The sequence below is a fragment of the Chlorella variabilis genome, assembly GCF_000147415.1.
Source record: "Chlorella variabilis unplaced genomic scaffold CHLNCscaffold_15, whole genome shotgun sequence".
Classification (NCBI taxonomy): Eukaryota; Viridiplantae; Chlorophyta; class Trebouxiophyceae; order Chlorellales; family Chlorellaceae; genus Chlorella; species Chlorella variabilis.
This window is the reverse complement of record NW_005435073.1, coordinates 173,883-195,803: the sequence shown is the minus strand read 5'-3', so window position 1 is coordinate 195,803 and position 21,921 is coordinate 173,883. Positions and strand designations below refer to the sequence as shown.

Genomic DNA, 21,921 nt, shown 5'->3' with positions numbered 1-21,921 from the left:
GGGCGGCAGCCGCTGCCGCCGCCGGCGGGCGGCACCGGCTGGCGGCAGACGGTGCGCAACAACGAGGCCAGCAAGCGGCGGCGCTGGGAGCAGCGCAAGGAGACGGCGCAAGAGGAACCTTCCCCGCCAGCGGCAGCAGCGGCAGCAGCAGCAGCACCAGCAGGGTCTGCAGCAGCAGCGGCAGCAGCGGCAGCAGGGTCGACAGCGGCTGCTGCAGCGCCCGGGACGGGGCCGCCACCACCACAGGCCGCGGAGCCAGCTGAAGGCCAGCCCCTAGCAGGTGCAGGTGCGGGAGGCCACGCCGACGACTGCGGGGCATTGGCAGAGGAGGATGGTGGTGCAGCAGCAGGGGCAGAGTGCCACACTCCGGTGACGGCGCGCATGCTGCCCGGTCCGGGCCAGGCTGGAAGGCAGCACGCGGGCGGCAGCGGCGGCGGCGCCTCTGCGGCCGGCACCGGCCAGCGCTCTGCGAGCGCCACCGGCGGCAGCAGCGGCGGCATCCCCACCGCTCCCAGCAGCAGCCGCCCCGGGTCTGATGCGGGCACAGCGGGCACAGCGGGCACTGCAGTGGCTCGCAGGCGGCGCCTGCAGGGCACGGCTGGGGCAGAGCCCGCAGTGGGCAGCGGCAGGCTGCCGCTGTCAGCTGGCGGCTTGCTGTCAGGCCTGCGGGCGCCAGTGGTAGGGCAGGCAGGGCGGGCTGCGGCGGCGCCCACATCCTTCAGCCGGCCCCAGCTGCCGCAGCCAGCCAGCGCTGCTGCCGAGAGGCCTGCGGCGCAGCCGCGGGGGCGCAGGTGGAAGCCTCACAGCAACCCGCTCACGCGCCTGCTGCAGCACAACGCGCCGCCGCCGCAGCAGCAGCAGCCGCCGCCGCCGCAGCAGCAGCAGCAAGAGGAGGACGATGGTGGCAGGGCCGCATTCCAGCCCAACCGCCCCACCCGCTTTGCCGCCTACCCATCCCCGGCGGCGGTACCGCCCAGCTTCTGCGCACCTTCCAGCCTCACCACGCAGCTTGGCTCCCTGCAGCAGCCACGCGACTGGGGCCCGATCAGGGGCACCCAGGAGCATGCAGAGTGGCAGGCGGAGCAGGCGGCGGCAGCGCAGAGGGCGGAGCAGGCTGCGCGCCAGCGGGGCAGCAGCAGGGCAGGCCCACCAGTCGAGCTCGCTTCTCTACTGATGATGGGGTGCCCACCTGCAGCACAGCCGCTGGAGGAGCGGGCAGCTGAGCAGCAGCAGCAGCAGCAGCAGCAGCAGCAACCCCCACCGCCGCAGCCACAGCCGCAGCCGCCGCAGCCGCCGCCGCCGCCGCAGCAGCAGCAACCCCCGCAGCCGCCGCTTCAACTGGGGCAACATGGCCAGCTGGGGCAGCAGGCGCCTGGCAGCGTGGCTCGCAGTGTGCGGAGGGCGTCCGGGACGGCAGCCACGGGGACTGGCGGCCTGCTGGGCACGGGCTGGAGCCTGCCCCCCACCCCAAACTGCTTGTATAACCTATCGCCTGACCCATCCCTGCACCAGCCGGCGGCGGCAGCGGCGGCGGCGGCGGCGGCAGCGGGCAGCGGCGGCCGGCGACGAGAACCCTGGAGCTTTGGAGTTGCTGCCGCCGCCACCGCCGCCACGCCGTGCTCGTCCGCTGCGGCCGGCCGGCCGCGCTCCAGCGCCGGGCGTCCGCTCGGCAGCGCAGCGCCCGGGGCCGTGCCGCGCCGCCTGCCCGAGTTTAGCTGCGTGGCTGAGACGCCGCTGCTCTTTGGCAGCCCCGGCAGCAGGCCGCAGCAAGGGGAGCGGCATGCGGGCTCTGCTGAGGATGCCAGGCAGCTGTTTGTGGCTGAGACGCCTTCCGACCCAGCTGCAGAGATGGACTTGCCTGCTGATGGCCCGGCCCCAGCCCAGCCGCAGCAGACAGGGTGCGGGCCGGCAGCAGCGCCAGCTCAGCAGCAGCAGCCAGCGAGCGTGAGGGCCGAGGCAGCCACACCTGCCGGCACAGCAGCCTCGGCAGGCCTGCAGCTGCTGCTGCCGCAGCCGGTGCTGCAGGCGGTACCGTGCGCCGACGGGCGCCACCTGGCGCTGCTTCTCGGCAGCTTCGCGCCTGTCGGCGAGCCCACAGACGTGCTGGTGCTGCGGTTACCAGCGGGACCGAGGTCGGCTGCTGCCGCCGACGCCTCCTCTGCTGCAGCCCAGGCAGGCACCAGCGCTGCCTTCAGCGGGGTGCAGGTGGTGGCCTCGGTAGCGGTACAGCGCTCGCGGTGGGCCGAGGGCCTGGAGCTCACGCCCAACTGCCTGCAGCTGGCCAGCACAGACAGGTGAGGCGTGGTGCTGGCCGCTGCGCCACGCTTGCAGGCGCAACGGCGCCGTGCTTGCAGGCGCAGCGGCGCTGGGCAGCAACACATGGTTTCAACCGGCTGCCAGTGGCTAGCGAAGCGCCTCCTTTGCAGCTTGGGGACGGCATTGTGCTGCCCCTTCCACCATCTTCTGAAACAGCTCCCCGATGCTGCTGTGTGTGCAGGGCCGGCCTGCTTCTCATCCTGTCTGCTGCCCTGGAACCAGCAGACCAGTCACCCCCCAGCCAGCCCTCCATCCTGGTCCTGCCGCTGCCCGCTGCCGCCAGCCGAGCCGCCGGCCCCGGCATGCCAGGCCCCCGGCAGGTGGCGGCGGCGGCGCCGGCGCAGGGTGCACCTGTGACAGGCCGGCGGCCCCTGCCGCCGCTGGCTGTGGAGAGCGCGCACCCGCTGACCTGCGTGCTGCTGGCGGGCGGGCGCAGCCTGCTGGCCTCAGGTGCGTGCGCCAGCCTGGCAGGGCGCAGGCGCCGTGCCCACCGCGCCCCTCCCTGCCGCCGCCGTGTTGTGACTTTGGCAGCGCATGTATTGGCAGCCCGCTGTCCAGGAGCAGCCTCCGTGTGCACCGAACAGCTCCACCTCCACCTTTTGCACCCAAGACCGGCCTCCTCTGCGTGGCGCCCTCCTCGCAGGCGACGGCGGCGGCGAGGTGCGGCGCCTCGATTTCGACCCCCTCTGGCGCTCCTACACCTGGGCCTGCCGGTTCCCGCCCGCAGCCTACAGGTCTGCCTGCCTGCCCCTGCCTGCCCGGTGCCTTCCCCGCCTCTGTGCCAGTGGCCTGTGCTCCGTGCATCCTGCGCTTTGGGCTGCCCAGATAGCATGCCCCGTGATGCTGCTGCCAGTTCAGTGGCACGCCCTGCTGCGCTTGCCGAGTAGCGGGCCGACATGGCTTGGTGCCCTCGCAATTCTGGCACGCGTGCAGGGCGGTACAGTTTGAGGACGTGCTGCAGCTGCAGCTGTACCGCTGCCGCGAGCAGGGGCGCCAGCTGCTGCTGGGCCTCAGCAGCGGCGGCAGCGTGGCGCTGTGGGATGTAGCCAGGTGGGGCGGCAGCCTGCTGTGGCAGCCCTCGTGGTCTGCTGCTGCTGATGCGCCTCATGGCCGCTGCTGCTGCTGCTGTGCCTGCAAGTAAGGCGCAGATCTTCACAGCCGGCTGGCTACAGCCTCATGGGCTTGTGTTGTCTGCCCCGATGCTTTGTCTTCACACACCCTGCTGACCGGCCTGCCCTGCTGCTCTGCGCCCCTTGCTCCCCCTTGCCCCTGCCCGCAGCTGCGAGCTGCTGGTGGCCCGGGCGAGCGGCACCTACCGCCTGCGCTCCCTGCACCCCATCAGCATGCAGCAGGCGGGCCTGGCCACGCCTTTGAAGCAGCGTGTGGAGAGGGGCGGCGCAGCACCAGCACCGGCGGCCGCGGCTGGGCCCAGCACCAGCACCAGCACCCAGCTGTTTGTTGGCATGATGCAGCACCGGCAGAGCGGGGAGGAGCAAGTGGGGGCTGTCATGCTCAGCAGGAGCGGCCTGTCGGTCAGCGCCTGCCGCCTGGAGGCACAGCCCCCACCCCAGGCTGGCGGGCGGCCGCAGCAGCGCCAGCGGCCCGAGCGGCGGCCGGCGGCGACCGGCGTGGCGCTGGCAGGCGGGCGGTGCTGGGTGGGCACGTCGGGTGGTGACCTGCTGGCTTGGGATGCCCACAGCGGCGCCGTGCAGGGCTGCTGCCGCTGCGGCAGCGGGCCGGTGGCCAGCTTGTGCGCCGTCCCCGCGCCGGACGGCGGCAGCGAGGAGGCAGGGGCGGGCGGCTGGCAGCTGGCGTCAGCAACGGCGGGCGGAGCGTGCACGGTGCTGGCGCGGTGCTGAGGCGCAACTGCGAGCGTCTCACCCATCTCAGTGCGCCGTAGTGCATGGGGAGTGAATGCATCGTGCAGCATTGGTGTAATTCCACTGGAATTACAGTTAGTGAGCTGCATGTGCATAAGGGGGGGGGCACTCCGAGCAGCGGCTTCTTGGGCAGCTTCAGTGCTTGCCCTTACCTCGTTATTGGCCGGCCTCCCGTCCACTTCCTGCCTGCCTGCCTGCGCATCTGCTCGTGGCTGGTGCAGCATAACCCGCCGATGGCTCCCAGCAAGCTCATCTACCCTTTTGCCTTTGCCCTGCTTCTAAGCTGGCTCCGGTACGACTGTCTCTCGATCGCTCCTTCGGCATTCTACAGCTCTGTACCGTTGCCTGGCAGTGGGCCTTGTTCTCTGTTTGTCCGTGCGCCAGCCAGGCAGCCGCAGCCCGAAGAGAGTGCTCCAGTCGGCACACGCTTGAGGCCCCGTTGGGGGAGGAGCTTGAACAGGCATGCACTGCACTGAGAAGGGGACGGAGCAGGCAGGTGAGGGCGCGCTGGAGTGCAGGTTCCGACGTGAGTCAATGGCTGCACCCCGCGCCCCGTTCTCTGCGCCCTCCTCAGCCGCTTGCAGCAGCGGGATGCAAGGGATTTGGCTTGTTCACGGCACTATGGTGGGGGGGAGGGTTTGGAGGTGCCTGCGACACCAAAAGGCAGCTCCGGCTGACTGTTGCCTGTTCCCCGGCGGACAAGGCTTTACATCCCCCATTCGCTGCTATCGTCTGCTTGCAGTGACAAAAGTGGAGGCGGTGCAGCAGATGGGCGTGGGGGTGGAGCACCGTGCAGCGGCGGCGGCGGCGGCGGCGGCCCACTGCCGCCGCTTGCAGCGCCACCAGCTGGAGCTGGTGCCTGGGCCCGGCCTCTCGCAGGACGACGGCAGCAGCGCGGATGAGCTGGAGCGGCTGTGCAACACGTTTATGGAGCCAGCCAGTTCCTCCCTGCAGGTGCCGGCAGGGCCAGCACCAGCCGAGGCGGTGGTCGCCGACGTCCGTGTGGCGGACGCGGGCTGCCCCGCTGCCGCAGCGGCTGCCTCGCTGCAGCAGTTGGAGCAGCAGCTGGCGCACTGGCAGCACCGCCAGCAGCACAGCCACCACCAGCAGCAGCTGAATCAGGCGGCGGGCGGCGCGGCGCCACCGCCGCTCCCCCCGGGCCTGCTGCAGCAGCAGCTGTGGCAGATCCAGGCACAGGGGCTGCTGATGCAGCAGGCTGCCCTGGCGGCCGCCTCCGTCCCCAATCCGGGACCGCCTTTCATGGCAGAAGCAACAGCAGCGGCCACCCCAGGATGGGAGCACGCAGTGCAATGCGCGGCAGAGCTGGCCGCTGCCGGCGCCGCCCCTCAGCATTGGGCGCACGCCGCGGCAGCGGCCTGCAACCCGGGGGCGCAGCAGGAAGCCGGCGGGCAGCTAGCGGGGCATGCGCCGGAGGCGGCGGGCGGCGTGCAGCCCCTGTCCGAACTGTCCCTCCTCTTTGCCCAGGCGGCGGCCGCCTCCGGCAGCAGCCCTCCGGTGCCCATAACCTGCGACAGCCCCGAGGCACAGCTGTCGTGCAGCGCCAGCGGCGCAGAGGACACCACGTTCTCCGCCTCGCACCTGGCCGGCGGCGGCAGCCAGCGCTGGTTTGATCGCATCGACAGCACCGGGCGCAGCGGGGCGGCGGCCGCGCCGCCGGACAGGGCGCGGCAGCGGCGGGGGCGGAAGTTCAGCGATGCAGAGCTGGAGGTGATGGCGGCGCAGGACCCCAGCCGCTACAAGCGCATCATGTGCACGCGCAAGGCACGCGCCGTCTCCTGCGCCCGCTGTAGCACCATGCTGGGCAAGCTCGCGGCGGAAAGGGCCTCCCTTTCGGCCGGTGCTTCTGCTTCTGCAGTGCTTGCCTTATTTTCTGGCCTTGCCTGGCCAGCTGTGGCTGCCAACCTGGCCGCCCTCCCCACCTGCCTGCAGTCTGTGGCAGCGCACCGCCAGCGGCAGCGGGAGCGGATGCGGCAGTTGCGAGCCCAGGCGCAGGCCGGCAGCGAGGCGGCCGCTGGAGCCACGCCCGAGCGCCTTGCCGAGCGCCTGCAGCAGCTGGGTGAGCCCAGCAGCACAACCTAGTGGCGCCTGTGCCTTGTCCCCTTTTTCGACCTGTCTCTCACACGCACATACATCGCCCTCACAACCCCACCCCGCTGCTGCCGCAGAGGAGGACAACCGCCGCATGCGAGCCCAGCTGGAGAAGCACTGCCCTGCCCAGGCCGGGTCGCTGGGTGTGCCTGCGGCGTAGCATAATGGGCGCCTAGCAGAGTTTGCGCCGTTTGGCGGCGGCTGTACCAACCCCTCTCGATGTGCACCTCCACCCGTTCGCTGTCCATTAATTGTGAACACCAAACTTGGGTACTGTCCATCACGCAATGTACGATGAATTGCCAGCTCGTTCATGTTCCTGCCTCGTCTTTTGTGCGCTGCCTGCTTGCGCCTCAGTGGCAGATTTTGGTGGTTGCCCCAGGCAATGCATGGTTTACAGCCTCTGTCTCCCTAGCTGGACACCCCATTCTGGCCTTGCAGCAGCCGCTATGCTGACACCAGCCTCCCAGACCCCTGCAAGGCCTGCCAAGTGCTGTGTGCCATTCGCGCCTCCGGCCATGCCTGCCACCATGCATGGCCGGAGCCAGGGCACTCCATTCTTTTCTTCTCGGTTTGTAGCAATCAGGCAAGGGACATTCCTTTGTCTTTCTGCATATTTTGTTCCGTCGCGCCCCTCGCCTTAGCTACAGTGGCATGGGCCTTTTTGTCCCTGGTCAACCCTCATCCCTGGGTCTGATTACACGGATGCTGCACCAGCAGGGCCCCGCCCACCACTGCGCCAGTGTGACTCACAGGCCCTCGTTGTCTCATGTCATATATGTTCATGCTACCCACAGCTCCAGCCGTCAGGTGATGGTGTAAGCAAACTTGAGTTCCTAACAGGGCGTGGCGAAAACGGGCAGTTGGCCGCAGCCGGAGAGACAGCGGGGGCCAGGGGCAGGCAGAAGCTGCTCTGCAGTATCGCTACTGCTAGCCATCTCCTAACTGCGCCCGCCAGGATCGCGCTCATCAGTTATTGTCTGGCAGGCCCGAGGGCCACGTCAGCCCCTGCACCGGCTCCAGTATGCGCCGCACGTCTGCCAGCGCCGCCGCCTCCTGCTGCCGTAGCGGCGAGGCCAGCAGGCCCAGGCCTTGCAGCACCGCCTCCACATTGTCCCGCACCTGCAGCAAAAGGACCGGGGAGGCAGCGGGCGTTCACGCGGGCCAGGCATGTGCCGCTGCTGAACAGGGCTTTGCCCGCCAAGGGCAAGGCACACGCAAGCCCCGACCCCAGGCACCCATACACCACACTTCGACCCACACACACAATTCCCACCACCACCTCTTTACCCCCACCACACGTTGGCCGCAGGCCCACCTGATGCCGAGTGCAGAAGCCTACTAGGTGGGAGGCGATGGCCGGCTCCTTCACACACTCCATGAGCGCCAGCTTGGGCAAGCTGACGCCGTGGGCGGCCGCCGCCACCGCAGCAGCAGCAGCCGCCTGCTGGAGCGGCTGCGGGGCCGGGTGCCAGGACGGCGGTCCCTGCAGCGGTACCATGGCGGTGGCTTGACGCTCGGCACAAGCATGGGCAGACTGGGTTTCGATGCATACCACGCCATGCCGCAGGGCCACACCTGGTGGGTTAAGAGCCCCATGCTAAGCACGCTAGCGTTGATGATGCCCACTTGCTTCTCCTGCAGGTACGGCAGCAGCCTGCACACCCAGCCAGCCAGCACCGCACAGGAGGCATCAGCCGTGAGGCAGCAGCGAACACAAGCAGCGGGGGTAAGCACAGCCCGAGAGCAGGAGCGATGCACCGCCATCGACAGGCGGCCGCAGGCAGCTCAGGCCCCGCATGGCAGCGCCGACACCCAGGCAGCCCCGCCTGCTCACGCCGCCAGGCTGCGGTCGTTCAGCGTGTAGTGGCAGTACGACAGCGCTGTGTCCACAGCCCCCGGCGGCGCCCTGCAGCGGCACCCGGCACATGCAGAGGGCGGCGTTGGCAGGGTGGCCGCGAGGCACCTGCCCCCAAACTGCCACACGCCACACATCACAGCCAAACAGGCACCCAGCCCACTGCTAAGCCAACAGTCAACCAGGCAGCCACCAAGCCATCCCATCAGCCAGCCAGCCGCCAGGCTCGCCTGTCCAGCACGAATTGGAAGATTTTGAGGGGCAGGCCGGTGATGCCGATGTGGCGCACCAGGCCCTCCTCCCGCAGCCGCTGTAGCGCCGGCAGCGTCTCGCTCACAATCTGCAGCCGCGGCGCGCGGCGGGGCGGCGGCAGCGCGCCGAGATCTGAGCCGCAGCGCTGAACTGCTCCAGGCGCAGCCCATGCAAGCAGTGCCTCTTCGTCCCAACCAACTCAGCAGCAGGCTGGGGCAGGCGCGGGGCTGGGCCTGGCAGGCTGCCTCCTCCTCCGCCTCCCTGCCACCTCCCCTCCCCGGCCTGCCCAGCACAGGCGTGCGTCTTGCACCCCCACCTCCGCCTCCCTGCCCCCTCCCCGGCCTGCCCAGCACATGCGTGCACCCTGCACTCCCACCTGATCCAGGTGGGTGAACTCGATGTCGTGGCACTGTATGAGGTCAACGTACCCCAGCTGCAGCCGCGCCAGCGACTCCCGCACGCTGGCCGCCACCCGCTGCGCGCTGCAGCGGAGGGGGTGAAGGGGCAAGCGGCGCAGCCGACAGAGCGGGTGGTAGTCAGGCGGGAAGGCGTGGGTGGGGGGCAGCGCAGGCACGGCAAGGGACAACGGCCGGGGGCTGCGAGCGCAGAGCGGCGGTAGCAGTGTTGGCAGAGGAGACGCGGCTGCAGCTCTGCTGGCAGCATGAGCGGCCTGAGGCTGCCGCGCAGCGCACCTGAAGTCAAAAGTGTCGGAGCCGTAGCGGCCCACCTTGGTGGCCACCACGATCTGGTCCCGCGGCAGCTGCGCCAGCCCACGCCCCAGCACCTGCGTGGCGCGGCACCAGAGCGGCCGTGGCGCGGCACCAGGACGGCGGCACGGGTGGGTCGCCGGCCGGCGTCGGTGTTTCACGGGGCGCTGCCCCCCGGCGCACCGGCGGCCCCGCGGCGAGCCTAGGCCATGGCTGGGAGCTGCGGGCTGCAGCTCGCAGGCGGCCCGCGCTGCAAACGCAGCGCCAGGCGTGCCCGGCAAGCGCCTAGCGCCCACCCAGCACCCACCCAGCCAGCGCCCAGCACCCACCCAGCATGCACCCAGCACCCACCGTCTCCGATTTGGTGTCTCCGTAGAAGGGAGAGGTGTCGAAGAAGTTGATGCCCAGGTCAAAGGCCTCCTTGACCGCAGCCACGCCCTCGCCCTCGTCAATGGCCTGCAGGGGCGGCAGGTGGCGGGCGGCGGCAGGTGGCGGGCGGCGGCGGCGGGGCGGCGGCAGAGCGGGCCAGGCAGCCTGCGGTTACGCTGCATTGGCGCATTCCCGCCGCGCCATCGAAGTCGGCAGCGCTCGCCTGGAAGACGCCTCCCAGCGGCGAAGCGCCAAAGCCCAGCACCGAGACCTCCAGCCCCGTCTGGCCCAGGGGCCTGCGAGGCATCTTGGGCAGGGCCGCCTGCGCCATGGAGACGGTGCAGCGACGCAGCGGCTGGCGGGCAGAGGGAGATGAGTGGAGCAGAATGGCGGGGAGGGCTGGAAGAGCGGCAGCTGCTGCTAGATTGAAAGCGGCATGCTTGGATGGATTGGGGAGCCGGCGATCGGCGCCTCCGGAGCATGCCCGATGTGGGTGGCGCCGCCCGCCGCATGCGGCACCTCACAGTGCCCGCCTTACTGAAGCTGTGGCGCCTGCCAAACATGAAGCGGCTCTGACTTACAGTGAGCTGGAGCAACCGCAGGAACGGAGGGAACCGAGGGATGAAGTGAGCATGCGACATAACCGCACATCGGTTCCATGGGAAACGGCAGTGTGCGGCGCGGCGGTGGGCGCCACGTCGTGCCCCCCTCCCTCTGCAGGCGGGGCATGCTTGCCGGTTGGAAGAGAGGACATCAGATGAACACAAGTTAAGGAAAAGAAAAAACTGGGGTCGGACGGGACACGACTGAGGCGGCAGCCTGCCCTGGGGGAGCGAGGGCAACAAAAGGGCGGGCACACGGCGCTGGGGTGAGCGGACAGGCGGGTCAGGACGGAGTCAGGCGGGACCAGGCGGGTGGCGGGATCAGGGCGGCGGGGTGATGGTACCGTTCTTGTACAGGTAGTGAGCGTACGGCACCTTGTAGTGCTTGCCCAGCCCCGCCAGCCCATACCCAGGCCCGCTGTACCCTCCGGCAGCCACGTAGCACTGCCACCTGCACGGGGCCGGGCGGCGGCGGGTCGGTCGGACCGGGGGATGCACTTGCACGCATGCGCTTGTCGGCGATCTGCCTGCCAATGGTTGGAGGGTGGGCCGGCTTGGCTGGCTCACAGTCGCACTCTGCGCAGGCAGTATCGCAGGTACCGCCGCCAGTGGCATTGCCACCCCATGCTCAACCAGCAGAGTAAATTCAATGGCAGCGAGTCACCACGGCCGGCCCTCCAGCCACCCTCCGGACCAGCCACTTACTTGGTCTGGCCCTCCTGTGGCCAGGTCAGCGAGAACTGCAGGAAGAGCTCGTTGCTGGGAAGCTTCTCCACCTTGAGGTTCTTGGGGAAGAGGTTGAAGGCGGTGGTGTTGAAGTTGGCCAGCTGGTAGCTGCAAGGAAAAGGAGGAAAGAAGGAGGAAAGCGGCGGCAAGGGAGTGGGCGCGCCGCACGGGCAGGCGGGCGGCAGCTCGGCGGCAGGCGCCTGGCGGCACGGGCTTCCGCAAGCTGCGCCCCCGTCTGTTGCCATGCGTGTTGGGCTGCCAGCGGGTCGGCCCCCGCCCACCACGCCATCCCACAGCACGCACACACCACCGCAGGGCGAGGGCCCTGCGGCAGCCCGGAACTTGGCAGGAGCGACTCACGAGGGCATGTAGGCGTTGGTGGTGTTGGCGCCAGTGGCGGTACCGGAGCGGTATGCAAAGATGGCATGTGACTTGATCATGCCCCCCGTGTCGTTGCGCTGAGACCAGGAGATCCAGCCGGGGCTGGTGCCCCTGCAGGCACGGCGGCAGTGGGAGGTGATGAGGGGAGGGGTGAGGTGAGCGGCGGTGGCGGCGGCAAGGGCAGAGCGGCGGCGGCGGCGGCGGCACGCGGGTCGGCGATGCCAGCACATGTGCGTGCTCGGACCTGCGCCGCTGCGCAGCCCGGCCTTCATCCTCGCGGCTGTGCCACTCCACCTGCCACCTCCAGTCCGACGAGCGACTAGAAAGCTACTGGCTGGCGGCTGGCGGCTCACTTGAGGGCTACGTATGTGTCGGTGGCGGTGATCGAGCCAAAGGGGTAGAAAGTCGTCTTGGTCTGGGTTTTGTAGTAGACGGTGAGCGGGTAGGAGGCCCCCATCTCGGTTCGGGTGTAGCAGGAGTCATATTGGAAGCCGCCGATGTAGCAGGGCGGAGGGGGCGAGGGCGGCGGCGGCGAGGGCCTTGGCGGCGGCGACGGCGGCGGGGCCGGCGGGCTGGGCGAGGGTGGCTGCGGGGAGGGCGGCTTCGGGGGCTTGGGCGAGGGTGGAGGAGGGGCAGGCGGCTTTGGCGACGGCGGCGGCTTGGGCGGGCGGGGCGACGGCGGCGGGCGGGGCGGCTTGGGGGATGGCGGCGGCGGTTTCGGAGGGCGGGGCCTGCAGGGGCAAGGCGGCGGATGAGAAGCACAGGTGTATGGACAAGCCAGCAACATCGGCCCAAGTGGCAGCAGGGAGGCAGCATCATTGTCCTGCCTGACGGAAGGCTAGGACAGCATGCACACCGGGGCGGTGGCTTCGGGGGCCGCGGGGAGGGAGGGCGCGGCGGCTTGGGCCTGGGGGGAGGTCTGGGAGGCTTTGGGCGCGGCGGAGGCTTTGGGCGCGGCGGAGGCCGCGGCGGAGGACTCGATGCCTGCAGCTTTCTCGTGCCGCCCTGCAGACGCGCACACCAGTACGCGCAGTTTCCACGTCTGGCCGCCAACCACCACATCCGCTAGCGCTCACCCGGCGCTGCAGTTGCCATGCCAGTCAGCAGCAATCACAAGGCTGGTGTGCAAGCAGCGGTGGCGAGCGGCGGCGCAAACTCTGCCGTGCTGGCACAGTACTGGCGGCGGACGAGCGGCACCGGCCGGCGGCGGGAGCCGCTTGCAGGGCGTGGCGGTCAACGCGCCGGCCTCTGGTGCACTGCCGGCGCGCACCTGGGGCTCGCCCGGGCCTGCATCTTCCCTCAGCTCGCCTGGGAGCCTGCCTGCCGCCGCGGCCCACGGGCCGACAAGCGCCACCGCGAGCACCAGGAGCCCTGCGGCAGCCTTCGGGCGTGCCATACTGCTAGTGAGCGAGCCTGCAGAGCTAATCTCTCAAGAGGGGAGACGCCGTTGAAGTCCTCTTCCCCTCCCGCGGCAGGCTGTGCGCTGCAGTGCTCGCTTCAGGTGCAAGTAGGGCGAAATGTGCCCGCAAGCTGCTGTTAACGGCCCGTTGAGCAGGCTAAGGAGAAGGGCCCATCCTGAAGGTACGCCGAGATGCGGGAGGGAAGCTGCATGCCTGCAGAGTGTGTCGCCTCTTAAACCAGCGTGAACAGCCTATAAAGGTATGCTGAGCGCGCAGAGGAGAGTGCGGGAGAGGGGGGGGAGTCGCCGAGGAGCGCTTAGCTTCCCTGCCACCGCCCGCCACCGGGACCACCATCACATACTTTTGTTGTTGCTCACCATCCTCAGGGGAGATATCCTTACATGTCAGCGCTGGTTAGAGCCGACGCGCCACCGATCGTCACAACTAAGCTGCTGCTGCTTCTGCTGCGGTTGCTAAGGTGCGGCGGCGCCGCCGTCCTCTTGCGCTGTGGGAGGTGCTGCAGGCGCCTCCCTCAGAATGTCCCACTTCCAGTGCGCCTCCCGTACCGCCGCCTCCGCCGCCGCCACCCGCTGCTGCAGCGCCGCGCCCGGCAGCGCGGCCAGGCTGGCGGCCACGGCGGCCGCCGCCGCGGGCCCCGCCGCCGCCGCCACCGCCGCCGCCTGCTGCCGCGTCAGCGCCAGCGCCAGCGCCGGCGGAGGGTGGGCCAGGATGTCGGCCGCGGCGCTCGCCTGCTGCTGCACCAGCGCTGCCAGGCGCTGCTGCAGCAGCGTCGCATCGGGGGCATGCCCCAGCAGCAACAGCAGCTCCGCCAGCTGCCCCACCTCCCCACACGTGTCCGCCGACGGCGCCAGGCCCAGCAGGTGCTGCGCCAGCTGCTCCTCCTCTTTGGGGCCGCCCTGCCGGATGCGGCTGCCCTGGCTCTTGTTCTGCGCGGCGGCGGTCGGCCAGGGTGGAAAGCGGCTAAGGATTATGTGTGCTTTGGGCCCTGATTTCTTTGGGGACTGGGGTGGGGTGTGCTCGCTTCCCTAGCCAGCACGGCTGCTGCTTTGCCACCGCCACACGCATTGCCCACACATGCGGGCGAATGGGCGGCGTGGCAGCCGCCTGCCAGCCTCGCAGGCCCGCCAGCCAGCCGCAAGGGCCCGCCCTCCTGCCCCGAAACCGCAGCTCACCCTTGTCTTGCGCGGCTTGCGCTTGCCGCCGACCGTGGAGGCCGGGGTGCTGCTGCTGCCTGCCACGCTGGTGGCCCCCGTGTGCGTGTGCTCGGTGTACACGCTCAGCCCGCTCACCAGGCTGTCCACCACGGAGGCTGCAGCAGGAGATGAGCAAGGAGGAGAGATGAGGGAGGGAGGGAGGGAGGGGGGGAGGGAGGAAGGGAGTTCCCAATGTTGGCATTGGCCTTGCGGGCATGACTCAGTCAGCACACCCAGCCAGGCCTTCGGCCTGGAGCCAAGGCGCTCTAGACTGGACAAGAGGATGGGCGGGGGCGGCCCAGCTGAGGCGCAACCGATGCCCAGCCGCCCTTCAACCATAGTTAACCCTAGCTAAAGGGCGGCTGGGCCTCAGGAGTATCCGGCAGGGGCGGGCCCCCACCTGTGTCATCAAACACATCCAGCTGCTGCTGCCTGCTGGGCAGGCCCGACTCGGCCTCTGCCGCCGCCAGCGCCGCCTGCGCATGGAGGGAGGGGTGCAGGATCAGCGCATGCGGCCGTGGAGACAGCGACAGGCGGGTCACGAACAGCGGGCACAAGGCCAGGCATGCCCACAGCGCCGGGCAGCGCGGCTAGAGCTGGGACGGCTTGCCACGTGGCCGGCCGGCGGCAGGCATGGAGGCAGCCCTGCAGCAGCGGCGGCGGCCGCCGAGCAGCGCAGCGCCGCCATCCCACCTCCATGTCGTCTCGGCGCTGGCGCAGCTGGCGCAGGCGGGCCCAGTACTTGCCCACCCGCTCGATATTCTCCCCGATCTCTGCAGGCGGCGGGCAGTGGCGGCACTGCTTCTTGTATCAGAGTAGCGGGGTTCTCGTGTGGCTGGCAGGGATGGAGGGTGCAGGATGGCAGAGGGGGGCGCAGGAGGCAAGGAAGCCGGCCATGCCCATCTGTCGAGCGCCTCCGCAGCAGCGCAAGGCGGAGCCGAGCCGAAGGCAAGCGGCGGCGCACCCTCGAGCGCTGCCGCCGCCGCCTGGGCGGCCCTGGGAGCCACCACAGTGTCCACTAGGTCTTGCCTGCGAGCCGGGCATGCACGGGGCAGGGCTGTGGGCAAATTGAAAGCCGGGGACTCCTGGCTTGGCTGCTCAGCCTAGACCCAGCACCAGCAGCGCAACACACACAAACACACACACAAGCACACAGCGCAGCTGCCCGGCGCGCTCCTCGCCTGCTGCTGCCGTACGCCACCCGCAGCGCCTCCCGCCACTCGCCGCCGTGCGCCAGCAGCAGCACTGCGGGCCGCGCGGGGCAGCAGAGCGTGAGGCGGGCCCCTCCAGGCAGAACCCGGGCGCTGCAGGAGAGCCCCGCCCGACATGGCGGCAGCGGGCACCTGCCCGAAATGCCCGCTGTGGAGGGCACCTGCTGCCCCCGCAGCGAAGCGTCGGCGCAGCCTCAAGCAGGGTCAAACCAATACAGCGGGGTCACAGCAATACATTGGAGCAATACAGGCAGGCCCCCACCTGCGGTATCCACGTTGTGCAGGTACTCCAGCGTGAGCTGCGCGGCATCCGCCGCCCTGCCAGCTGCCGCCAGCTCATCCGCCAGCTCCGCCGCCAGCCGGCGCCGCGCCTCGGCGCCCCACCCCGCCTTGGACGCCAGCGCAAAGCACATGCGCCACTGCCCGGCGGCGTGGTAGGCTGCAGGACAGGCACGTGTCAGTGTGTGTGTGTGTGTGAGCGTGTGTGTGGTGGCAGTGGTGGTGGTGGTGGGGAGGTGGACATGGGTGTGGGTTGAGTGGCTGAGGCGGGTGGTGGTAGCCACAGCAGAGATGTTGGGGCAGGGAGAGCTGTGTTTGGGTGTGGGCTGGGTGGACGAGGCGGGTATCACATAGCAGGCACGCCCTCCACCCAGCAGGCTCACCTCGGATTGCGTCGTCCAGCTGCCCCGCCGCAACATACGCCAGGCCTGCAGGCAGGAAGCCGAGCAGGCAGGAAGCCGAGCAGGCACGCAGGCGGCAGGCGGGAGATGCTGGGATGATGCAGCACCCTTATGGGACAGGGTCCGGCGCAGCACAGGACCAGCCGCCGCCAGGCGCCACGCTTCCAGGCCGGGGCCCCAACCCTCGCCCACCTGCATCCTCCTGCAGGTTTCTGCCCTCGAGCACCTCGCCATAGGCGGCATGCACCTGGCGCCGCCGCTCCTCGTTGCCTGCAGCCAGAACAGGAGGCGGGCAGGCTGTCACGCAGGCTCAGCGGCAGGCAGGCAGGGCGGTGCATGGCGGGTGAGCAAGCCACCCCGACAGCTCAGGGCAGCGCTTCCCGAGCACGCCGGCACGACAGCGGCCGCCGAGGCAGACCAAGACCAGCAGAAACGGCAGCTCGCCTTCTTGCAGCTGCAGCAGCAGGCGCATGAGGCCCTTGTCGCGGGCCAGCTCCAGGGCGGCGGCAAAGTGCTCCTCGCCAGCCGCCGCCAGGTGGCACAGCGCACGGTCCCACCGCCTGCAGCCGGCAAGCGATGCAGCCGGAAGCGTGAATGGAGATTCAGGTGCCCGCCCTGGGTACCACAGTGGAAGGCGGCAGCCAGGCGCAGAGCTGTGGTGTGATGGGGCTGAGCAGCTTCCTGGCAGAGCTAGAGACTGGTGGGCCGCCTCGGCCTCATCTGTCCTCCTGGACCGCCCCACACGCTGCCTGCCACCCACGCACCGCAGGTGCATGTCTATCTTGTGGCGACGCAGGCGCGGGTCCTGCACCGCGGCAAAGGCCTGCAGCTCCAGCAGATACTCGCCCGGATCCTTCTGCGGTAACGTATGGTATGGGCGAGGGTGGCATCGCGGTGAGGGTGGGCAGAGAACAGGCAATGACGCACAGAATGGTGGACGAAAATTTGACAAGATGAGGTGTACAAGGTGAGCGCATGCAGCTTGGCACAGCGCTAGCGAGCGAATGCCTGGGGGCGCCGAGCACTGCGAGCGGGCCGAAGGGTGGGTCATGCTGCTGCCGCAACCCCTTGCTTGCCTGGCTGTGCGCGACCACCATGTACGCCAGCTCCAGCTCATACATGCCCAGGGCCGCCTGGTAGCTGCACGACAGGCACGACGGGCACAGCAGGCACAGCAGGCATGGCGAGGTTGGTGGTGAGGTGCAGCATGCCACTGATAAGGCCGCAGCTATAATAAGGTCGCAGCTATACCGCATGAAACGCACGTCCAGGCACGGCACAGCACAGCACAGCACAGCATGGCGCAGCACGCACAGCGTGTCGTCCGTGATGAACAGCAGCAGGTGGCGCAGCCCGTCCTCCGCCGTGGGCGCGCCGCCCTCCTGCCTCTGGCCCTGCAGACCGGATTAATGCAGGCGGGCCGGGTTGGACACACAAAGGGCAGAAGCGTCCTCAGCATCCGGGGCATGCATGGCCGTTGCTCAGCTCAAGCCCCCCCCCCCCCCACACTCTCTCCCCCTCTTTCTCTCTCTCTCACACACATACACACGCAAACACACAGACCCCAACACTAACCAAACAACCTGCCACTGTCACACAGCATCCCCACCTGAAGCTCCTCCTCCTTGGCCCGCTTCACCAGCGCCAGCGCCGCCCCCAGCTGCCCGCACTGGGCGTGGCTGGTCAGGATGGCGCGCAGGTAGCGAGCCTGCAGGGGCGTGAGGGCAGCATTCACTTGCTCCGTATTGGTGTAACAGACAGACAGGGAGGCCCGAGGGCGCATCTTTGGTGGGGAGGCTTAGGCAGGATTGAGGATTAGTCAGGGTGATATTGAGGGGCAGCTAGCGGCAGACGTGCGCAGGGTTTGGCCCTGTGCAGGGCACGGATGCAGGGTCCGCAGCCGCGCCGCCCCACCTTGTCGCGCCGCTCGAGCGCATCCCGCACCGCGGCGCACACCAGGGCGACCTTGCCCCCTGCCGCGGCCCCTGCGTCTGCCTCCTGCTCGCCCTGCTGCCCCTGCGCCGCCTCTGGCACCTCCACACCGGCTGGCAGCGTGCTGGGAGGTGCCAGCGGCAGCGCTGCGGCGTACAGCCCTCCGGGCGCAGCTGTGGAGGCCTCAGCTAGGGCCGACAGCAGGTCTGCCAGCTCTTGGTCATCAGACACCTGGAAGAAAGAAAGTGGAAGACATGCAGCTCTCTCTCTTTTAAAGACGGAGCACGCCAGCGTGGCCCCCTCGGGCGGCAGCTGTATGGTGCGGCATGGTGATCAGTACCACCACCGTCCGTTGCCAGTACCGCCACCTACTCCCTGCCGGTACTGCCTCCCACCTGCTCCACAAACGCGTCCGCCTGCCCCAGGAAGCGAGGCCAGCGGTAGTCCACCAGAACATTCAGGTCCAGCCGGTTGGTGGCGGCCAGCTGCCAGGCGCCTGCAGCAGGTGAGGCCACCCCTCGGCTTTGGCGATGCAGCTAGAGAGGGCAGAACGGTACGATTGGCCTCCACACAGCCCTGCGTCCCAATACTTGGTTGCAGCTGCACTGCCCCAAGGAAACGGCCCATACAAGCATTCAAAAAATCTCACCCGCAAAGTCGCCGCCGTCCAGCGCGGCGGCGACGGCCGGCAGCACCAGCGCACGGGGTCGTACCGCCTCCAGGTTCCCGCGGGGCATCTGCAGTACCGCCTGGACGTCGCCTGCGGCGGGCAGGGGCAAGGGCAGGCAGGGCCAGCTGAACGCATCTCTCCAATGAAAAGATACGTCTTAAACTGTGTCTCCTGTACCTCATAAAGCAGGCAGGCTGGGACACGAGGAGGCTGGCAGGCACTGTTTAAGCAGTGCTGTCTCCCTGCCGACCGAAGCAGGGACGAATGCGGCAGCGCCGCGCTCACCAGGAGGCACCGCCACCAGCAGCGCATTCTGCTCCACGCTGCGCACCATCACCCCCGCCGCCGCCGCCCCGTTTGCCGGCCCTGTGGGCCGCATGGCGGCTCTCATCGATGCCATGAAACCCTGCTGCTGCTGCTGCTGCTTCTGCTGCGCCTGCGCCTGCGCCTGCTGGGCTGCCTGGGCTGCCGGCTGCTGCCACTGCTCCGGGCCTGCCGCCGCCATCGTCTGCTGGGAGCCTGGCGGGCCGCCGCCTGCTGCCAGGCAGCTGTCCACGGGCTGCGTGTGCAGCGTGTGCTGCCGGGTGGTGTACAGCAGGTACGCGCCTCCGGGGCCGCTGTTGCGCAGCTGCAGAGGGCGGGCATATCGGGCAGGCGAGTGGGTGGGCGACCGGCGGGCAGCAGGCGCAGAGGCGCCTTGGCGCATGCAAGTCCTGGCGGCAGGTGCAACTTGTGAAAAAAGCCTCCACTCCCCAGCAATGCCAGCTTGCCAGCAGGCACGCTGTGGAGTGTGGTTAAGGCCAGCCGCTGGCAGGGGCACGCACCGCAAAGCTGGTGACGCCTGTCGCCAGCTGACGAGCACCCAAGTACAGCTGGCCGCGGCTGCTGAGCCCAAACGCGGCCGCTGCGCTCTTTGCTGCCGGGGCGCCGTCGGCTGGAGCCGCCGCCTCCGCCGGCACTGCGACCATCTGGGAGCAGCCGCAAGGGAAGCTGGCGGCTGCGGGCAGCGGCTGCAGCAGGCCACCCGCAGAATACGCCAGCAGGGTGCCGCCGTGCTGCTGCAGCAGCACGCCGCTGCCGGGCGGCGGCCGCGAGCAGCAGGCCAGCAGCCGCGGCACGCCGCTGCTGACCGCAGCCATCTCCCGCGCCGCGCCTGCGCCGCCATCCACTGCCAGCTCCACCAACAGGGCACTGCTGCTGCTGCCGATGCAGACCACCAGCAGCAGCCGCTCAGCATCCACCCAGGCCGCCATCTGTACAGTGCCGCTGCCCGTGGCGGCAGCAGCCCCCAGGGCCGGCGAGTCGAGAGACAGCAGCTGCGGCAGCAGCATGGGCGTCCCGGGCCTGCAGCCGGCAAGGCGAGGCGGCAGCAAGGGCGCACGCTGGATGCAGCTCACACAGACGCAGGCACAGTTTCCTGCCTGCCTCGCAGCTCACAGGGATGGAGGGAGGATTTGAGCCTGCCATGCAGGGAGGTGCACCCGCGCCTGCAAGCCAGCACGCGCACACCCACACGCCGCCCTGCTGCCCCACCTGCCCCACCTTCCCCACCTGTCCCAGGGCTGCTGCTCCAGCTGCTCCTCAAGCGTCTCCTCCCACAAGTCGTCCTCCACCGCGGTGAGCAGCGCCAGGCTCCCATCTGACAGCACGGCGGCGAGTGCCTGCAAAGTGAGGAGGTCCGTGACAGCCATAGGAGGCGTGGTGGGGCAGCAGCCTGGCACCAGCATGCCATGTAGCGCCCGGCTGCCCCCAGTATATGCAGCGTGTATGTATGTCGGAAGGCCAAAGCTGCCCGTGTACCTACCTCCCGCTCCCCATGGTCGCAAAACGCCAGGCAGCTGACGGGGGCGGGCATGGCGGCGGTGACGCCGCACATGGGCGGCGGTACCACTGCAGGCAGGGCAGGGCAAGCAAGCATGGTGAGTGAATAGCTGTGGGCGTCGCTCAGTATTGAAATGCTGGGTGCCGGCTCTGCTGCCGGGGCGCAGCACAAGCAGGCCACGCACGCCCGCATCTGCCGCCATCGCCAAGCGCTTGCCTGAGTGGCGCAGCGGCGTCAGCAGCAGCGCGCTGCCGTCCACCACGGCGGCCGTGCCTCGGCCGCTGACCGTCGCCTGGCGCGAGAACTGGAGCTGCAGCGACAGCGCAAATACCAGCAGTAGCAGCAGCAGTTTAGGTGTAGTCGTCAACTCGCAGCGCTGCATTTGGCGACGCAGCCCAGCAACCCACGAGACAGCCAAACAGGCCAGGCGGGGGCCCTGCTCAAGCGCCAGCGGCACATGCAGCAGCAGCAGCAGCAGCAGCAGCAGCACAGGCTCACCTGCTGGTAGGTTCCTTCTGCAGAGACAGTGTGCAGCAGCAGCGGCGCGGCGGCATCCCACCAGCAGTGCAGCGCAGAGCAGCAGCGGCTGCGGCGCTCGGACTTGAGGTACCACCGCCAGTTGGAGCGGTGCCACAGCTGCAGCACCTGCTGCGGCAGGCCTGCAAGACGGCGGCAAGGCAGGGCAGGCCGAGGCGTAGTGGCAGGGGAGAAGGAGCCCATTGGGCAGGGCGGGGCAGAGCAGGATTGCGGCTGGCGGCTTGGCCTGCTGGCGACGGCATGCATTGAGGCACGCAAAGCACTGGTTTCCATGCGTCTCTCTCCTCTCCAAACCGGCCCCCTGAGGCGGGGGGGTGCCACCCAGGCATGTCACCCACTGTCCCCCCTTCTCTAGAAACGACACAGAAAAACACCCACCGTCCTCGTCATCCTCTGCCAGCACCACGGCCAGGAACTCAGAGTCTGGGCTCCAGGCCAGCTGCTCGATGGCGCTGGCCCCGCCCGCCGCCGCCGGCGGCACGTCAAACCCGCCGTGCTGCAGCCCATTGCGTTCAAACAGCAGCACACAGCTGGCAGCGGCGGCAGAGTCGGCGCCCCCCGGCGCGGCGGCGGCCTCGCGCTGCTGTTGGCGGCGGCGCAGCTCGCGCTTCCAGGCGCCCACGTGTTGGATGCCCTCCGCCGCCGCCTGCAGCGCCTGCTCGCTCTCATCGGGTCGCTGGTGCCCCTGCTGCCCCTCCTGCTGGGAGGGAGGCTGCTCAGCTCCCGGCAGCCCGGCCGCCGGCTTGCAGACTGCGGCATACAGGTGGCGGCCGTTGGGCTGCCACGCGACCGCCGGAAGCAGCCCCGCAGCTGCCTCGCCCTCAGCATGAAGCTCTGCCGTCTCTCGGTCCCACACCCGCAGCGTGGCGGCGGCGGCACCTGCGGGGAGGCTGGCAGGGCGGGGTGTGTGTGGTGGTGGCGGCTTGGGCGGCGCAAGGCAAGCAGCAGTAGCAAGGTGCTGAGGGCACGAGGAATGGGAGCTCGATGCAGCTTCGTGCGTGCTGCCGGCAAGGCAGCGCAGGGCACAGCCCGCAGCCAGCAGGCGGTGGCTGCTGACCTGGCGTGTCAAGGCTGGCGGTGGCAAAGTAGCGGCCGTCCCCGCGCCACGTCACGCCGACGCTGCCAGGCGCCAGCAGCGCCTGCTGCAGGTCGCCGCTGCCGTGCACGCCGCCGCTGCCGGCGCCAGCCTGTGCTGCAGCTGCTGCGGGCTGCTGCAGCAGCGGCACCTCAGACAGAAGCTCCCACTCCTGCATTG

At 69.5% G+C, this 21,921-nt stretch overlaps 3 protein-coding genes across 3 annotated transcripts in view; 1 reads left to right on the top strand and 2 right to left on the bottom strand.

Moving 5' to 3' along the window:
• The window catches only part of CHLNCDRAFT_135962 (hypothetical protein), a gene marked incomplete at both ends in the record, with an annotated part of 7,390 nt that extends 3,215 nt beyond the window's left edge, over positions 1-4,175 (top strand). The window contains 5 exons of the mRNA XM_005846029.1: positions 49-2,294; positions 2,498-2,766; positions 2,960-3,050; positions 3,250-3,366; positions 3,596-4,175. Coding sequence (XP_005846091.1) covers positions 49-2,294; positions 2,498-2,766; positions 2,960-3,050; positions 3,250-3,366; positions 3,596-4,175 — 3,303 coding nt within the window. The remainder of the gene's footprint in view (positions 1-48; positions 2,295-2,497; positions 2,767-2,959; positions 3,051-3,249; positions 3,367-3,595) is intronic.
• A 3,099-nt stretch (positions 4,176-7,274) lies between these two features.
• CHLNCDRAFT_25289 (hypothetical protein) lies at positions 7,275-9,822 on the bottom strand (the record flags this gene model as incomplete). Its single annotated transcript, XM_005845896.1, has 10 exons — positions 7,275-7,427; positions 7,624-7,791; positions 7,884-7,962; positions 8,143-8,214; positions 8,272-8,282; positions 8,405-8,503; positions 8,792-8,897; positions 9,108-9,199; positions 9,474-9,578; positions 9,724-9,822. 10 exons carry the CDS (start codon positions 9,820-9,822, stop codon positions 7,275-7,277), a joined length of 984 nt encoding a protein of 327 aa, XP_005845958.1.
• Positions 9,823-13,073: 3,251 nt separating this feature from the next.
• On the bottom strand, positions 13,074-21,919 carry CHLNCDRAFT_135955 (hypothetical protein; the record flags this gene model as incomplete). Its single annotated transcript, XM_005845895.1, has 25 exons — positions 13,074-13,547; positions 13,794-13,930; positions 14,215-14,290; positions 14,508-14,587; positions 14,779-14,843; positions 15,011-15,059; positions 15,288-15,464; positions 15,688-15,732; positions 15,898-15,975; positions 16,105-16,265; positions 16,470-16,561; positions 16,797-16,845; positions 17,020-17,099; positions 17,315-17,413; positions 17,620-17,868; positions 18,033-18,133; positions 18,287-18,397; positions 18,593-18,935; positions 19,132-19,651; positions 19,859-19,968; positions 20,112-20,197; positions 20,310-20,439; positions 20,628-20,788; positions 21,045-21,545; positions 21,724-21,919. The coding sequence occupies 25 exons, from the start codon at positions 21,917-21,919 to the stop codon at positions 13,074-13,076; spliced, it is 4,170 nt and encodes a 1,389-aa protein (XP_005845957.1).
• Between the last annotated feature and the right edge of the window lie 2 nt (positions 21,920-21,921).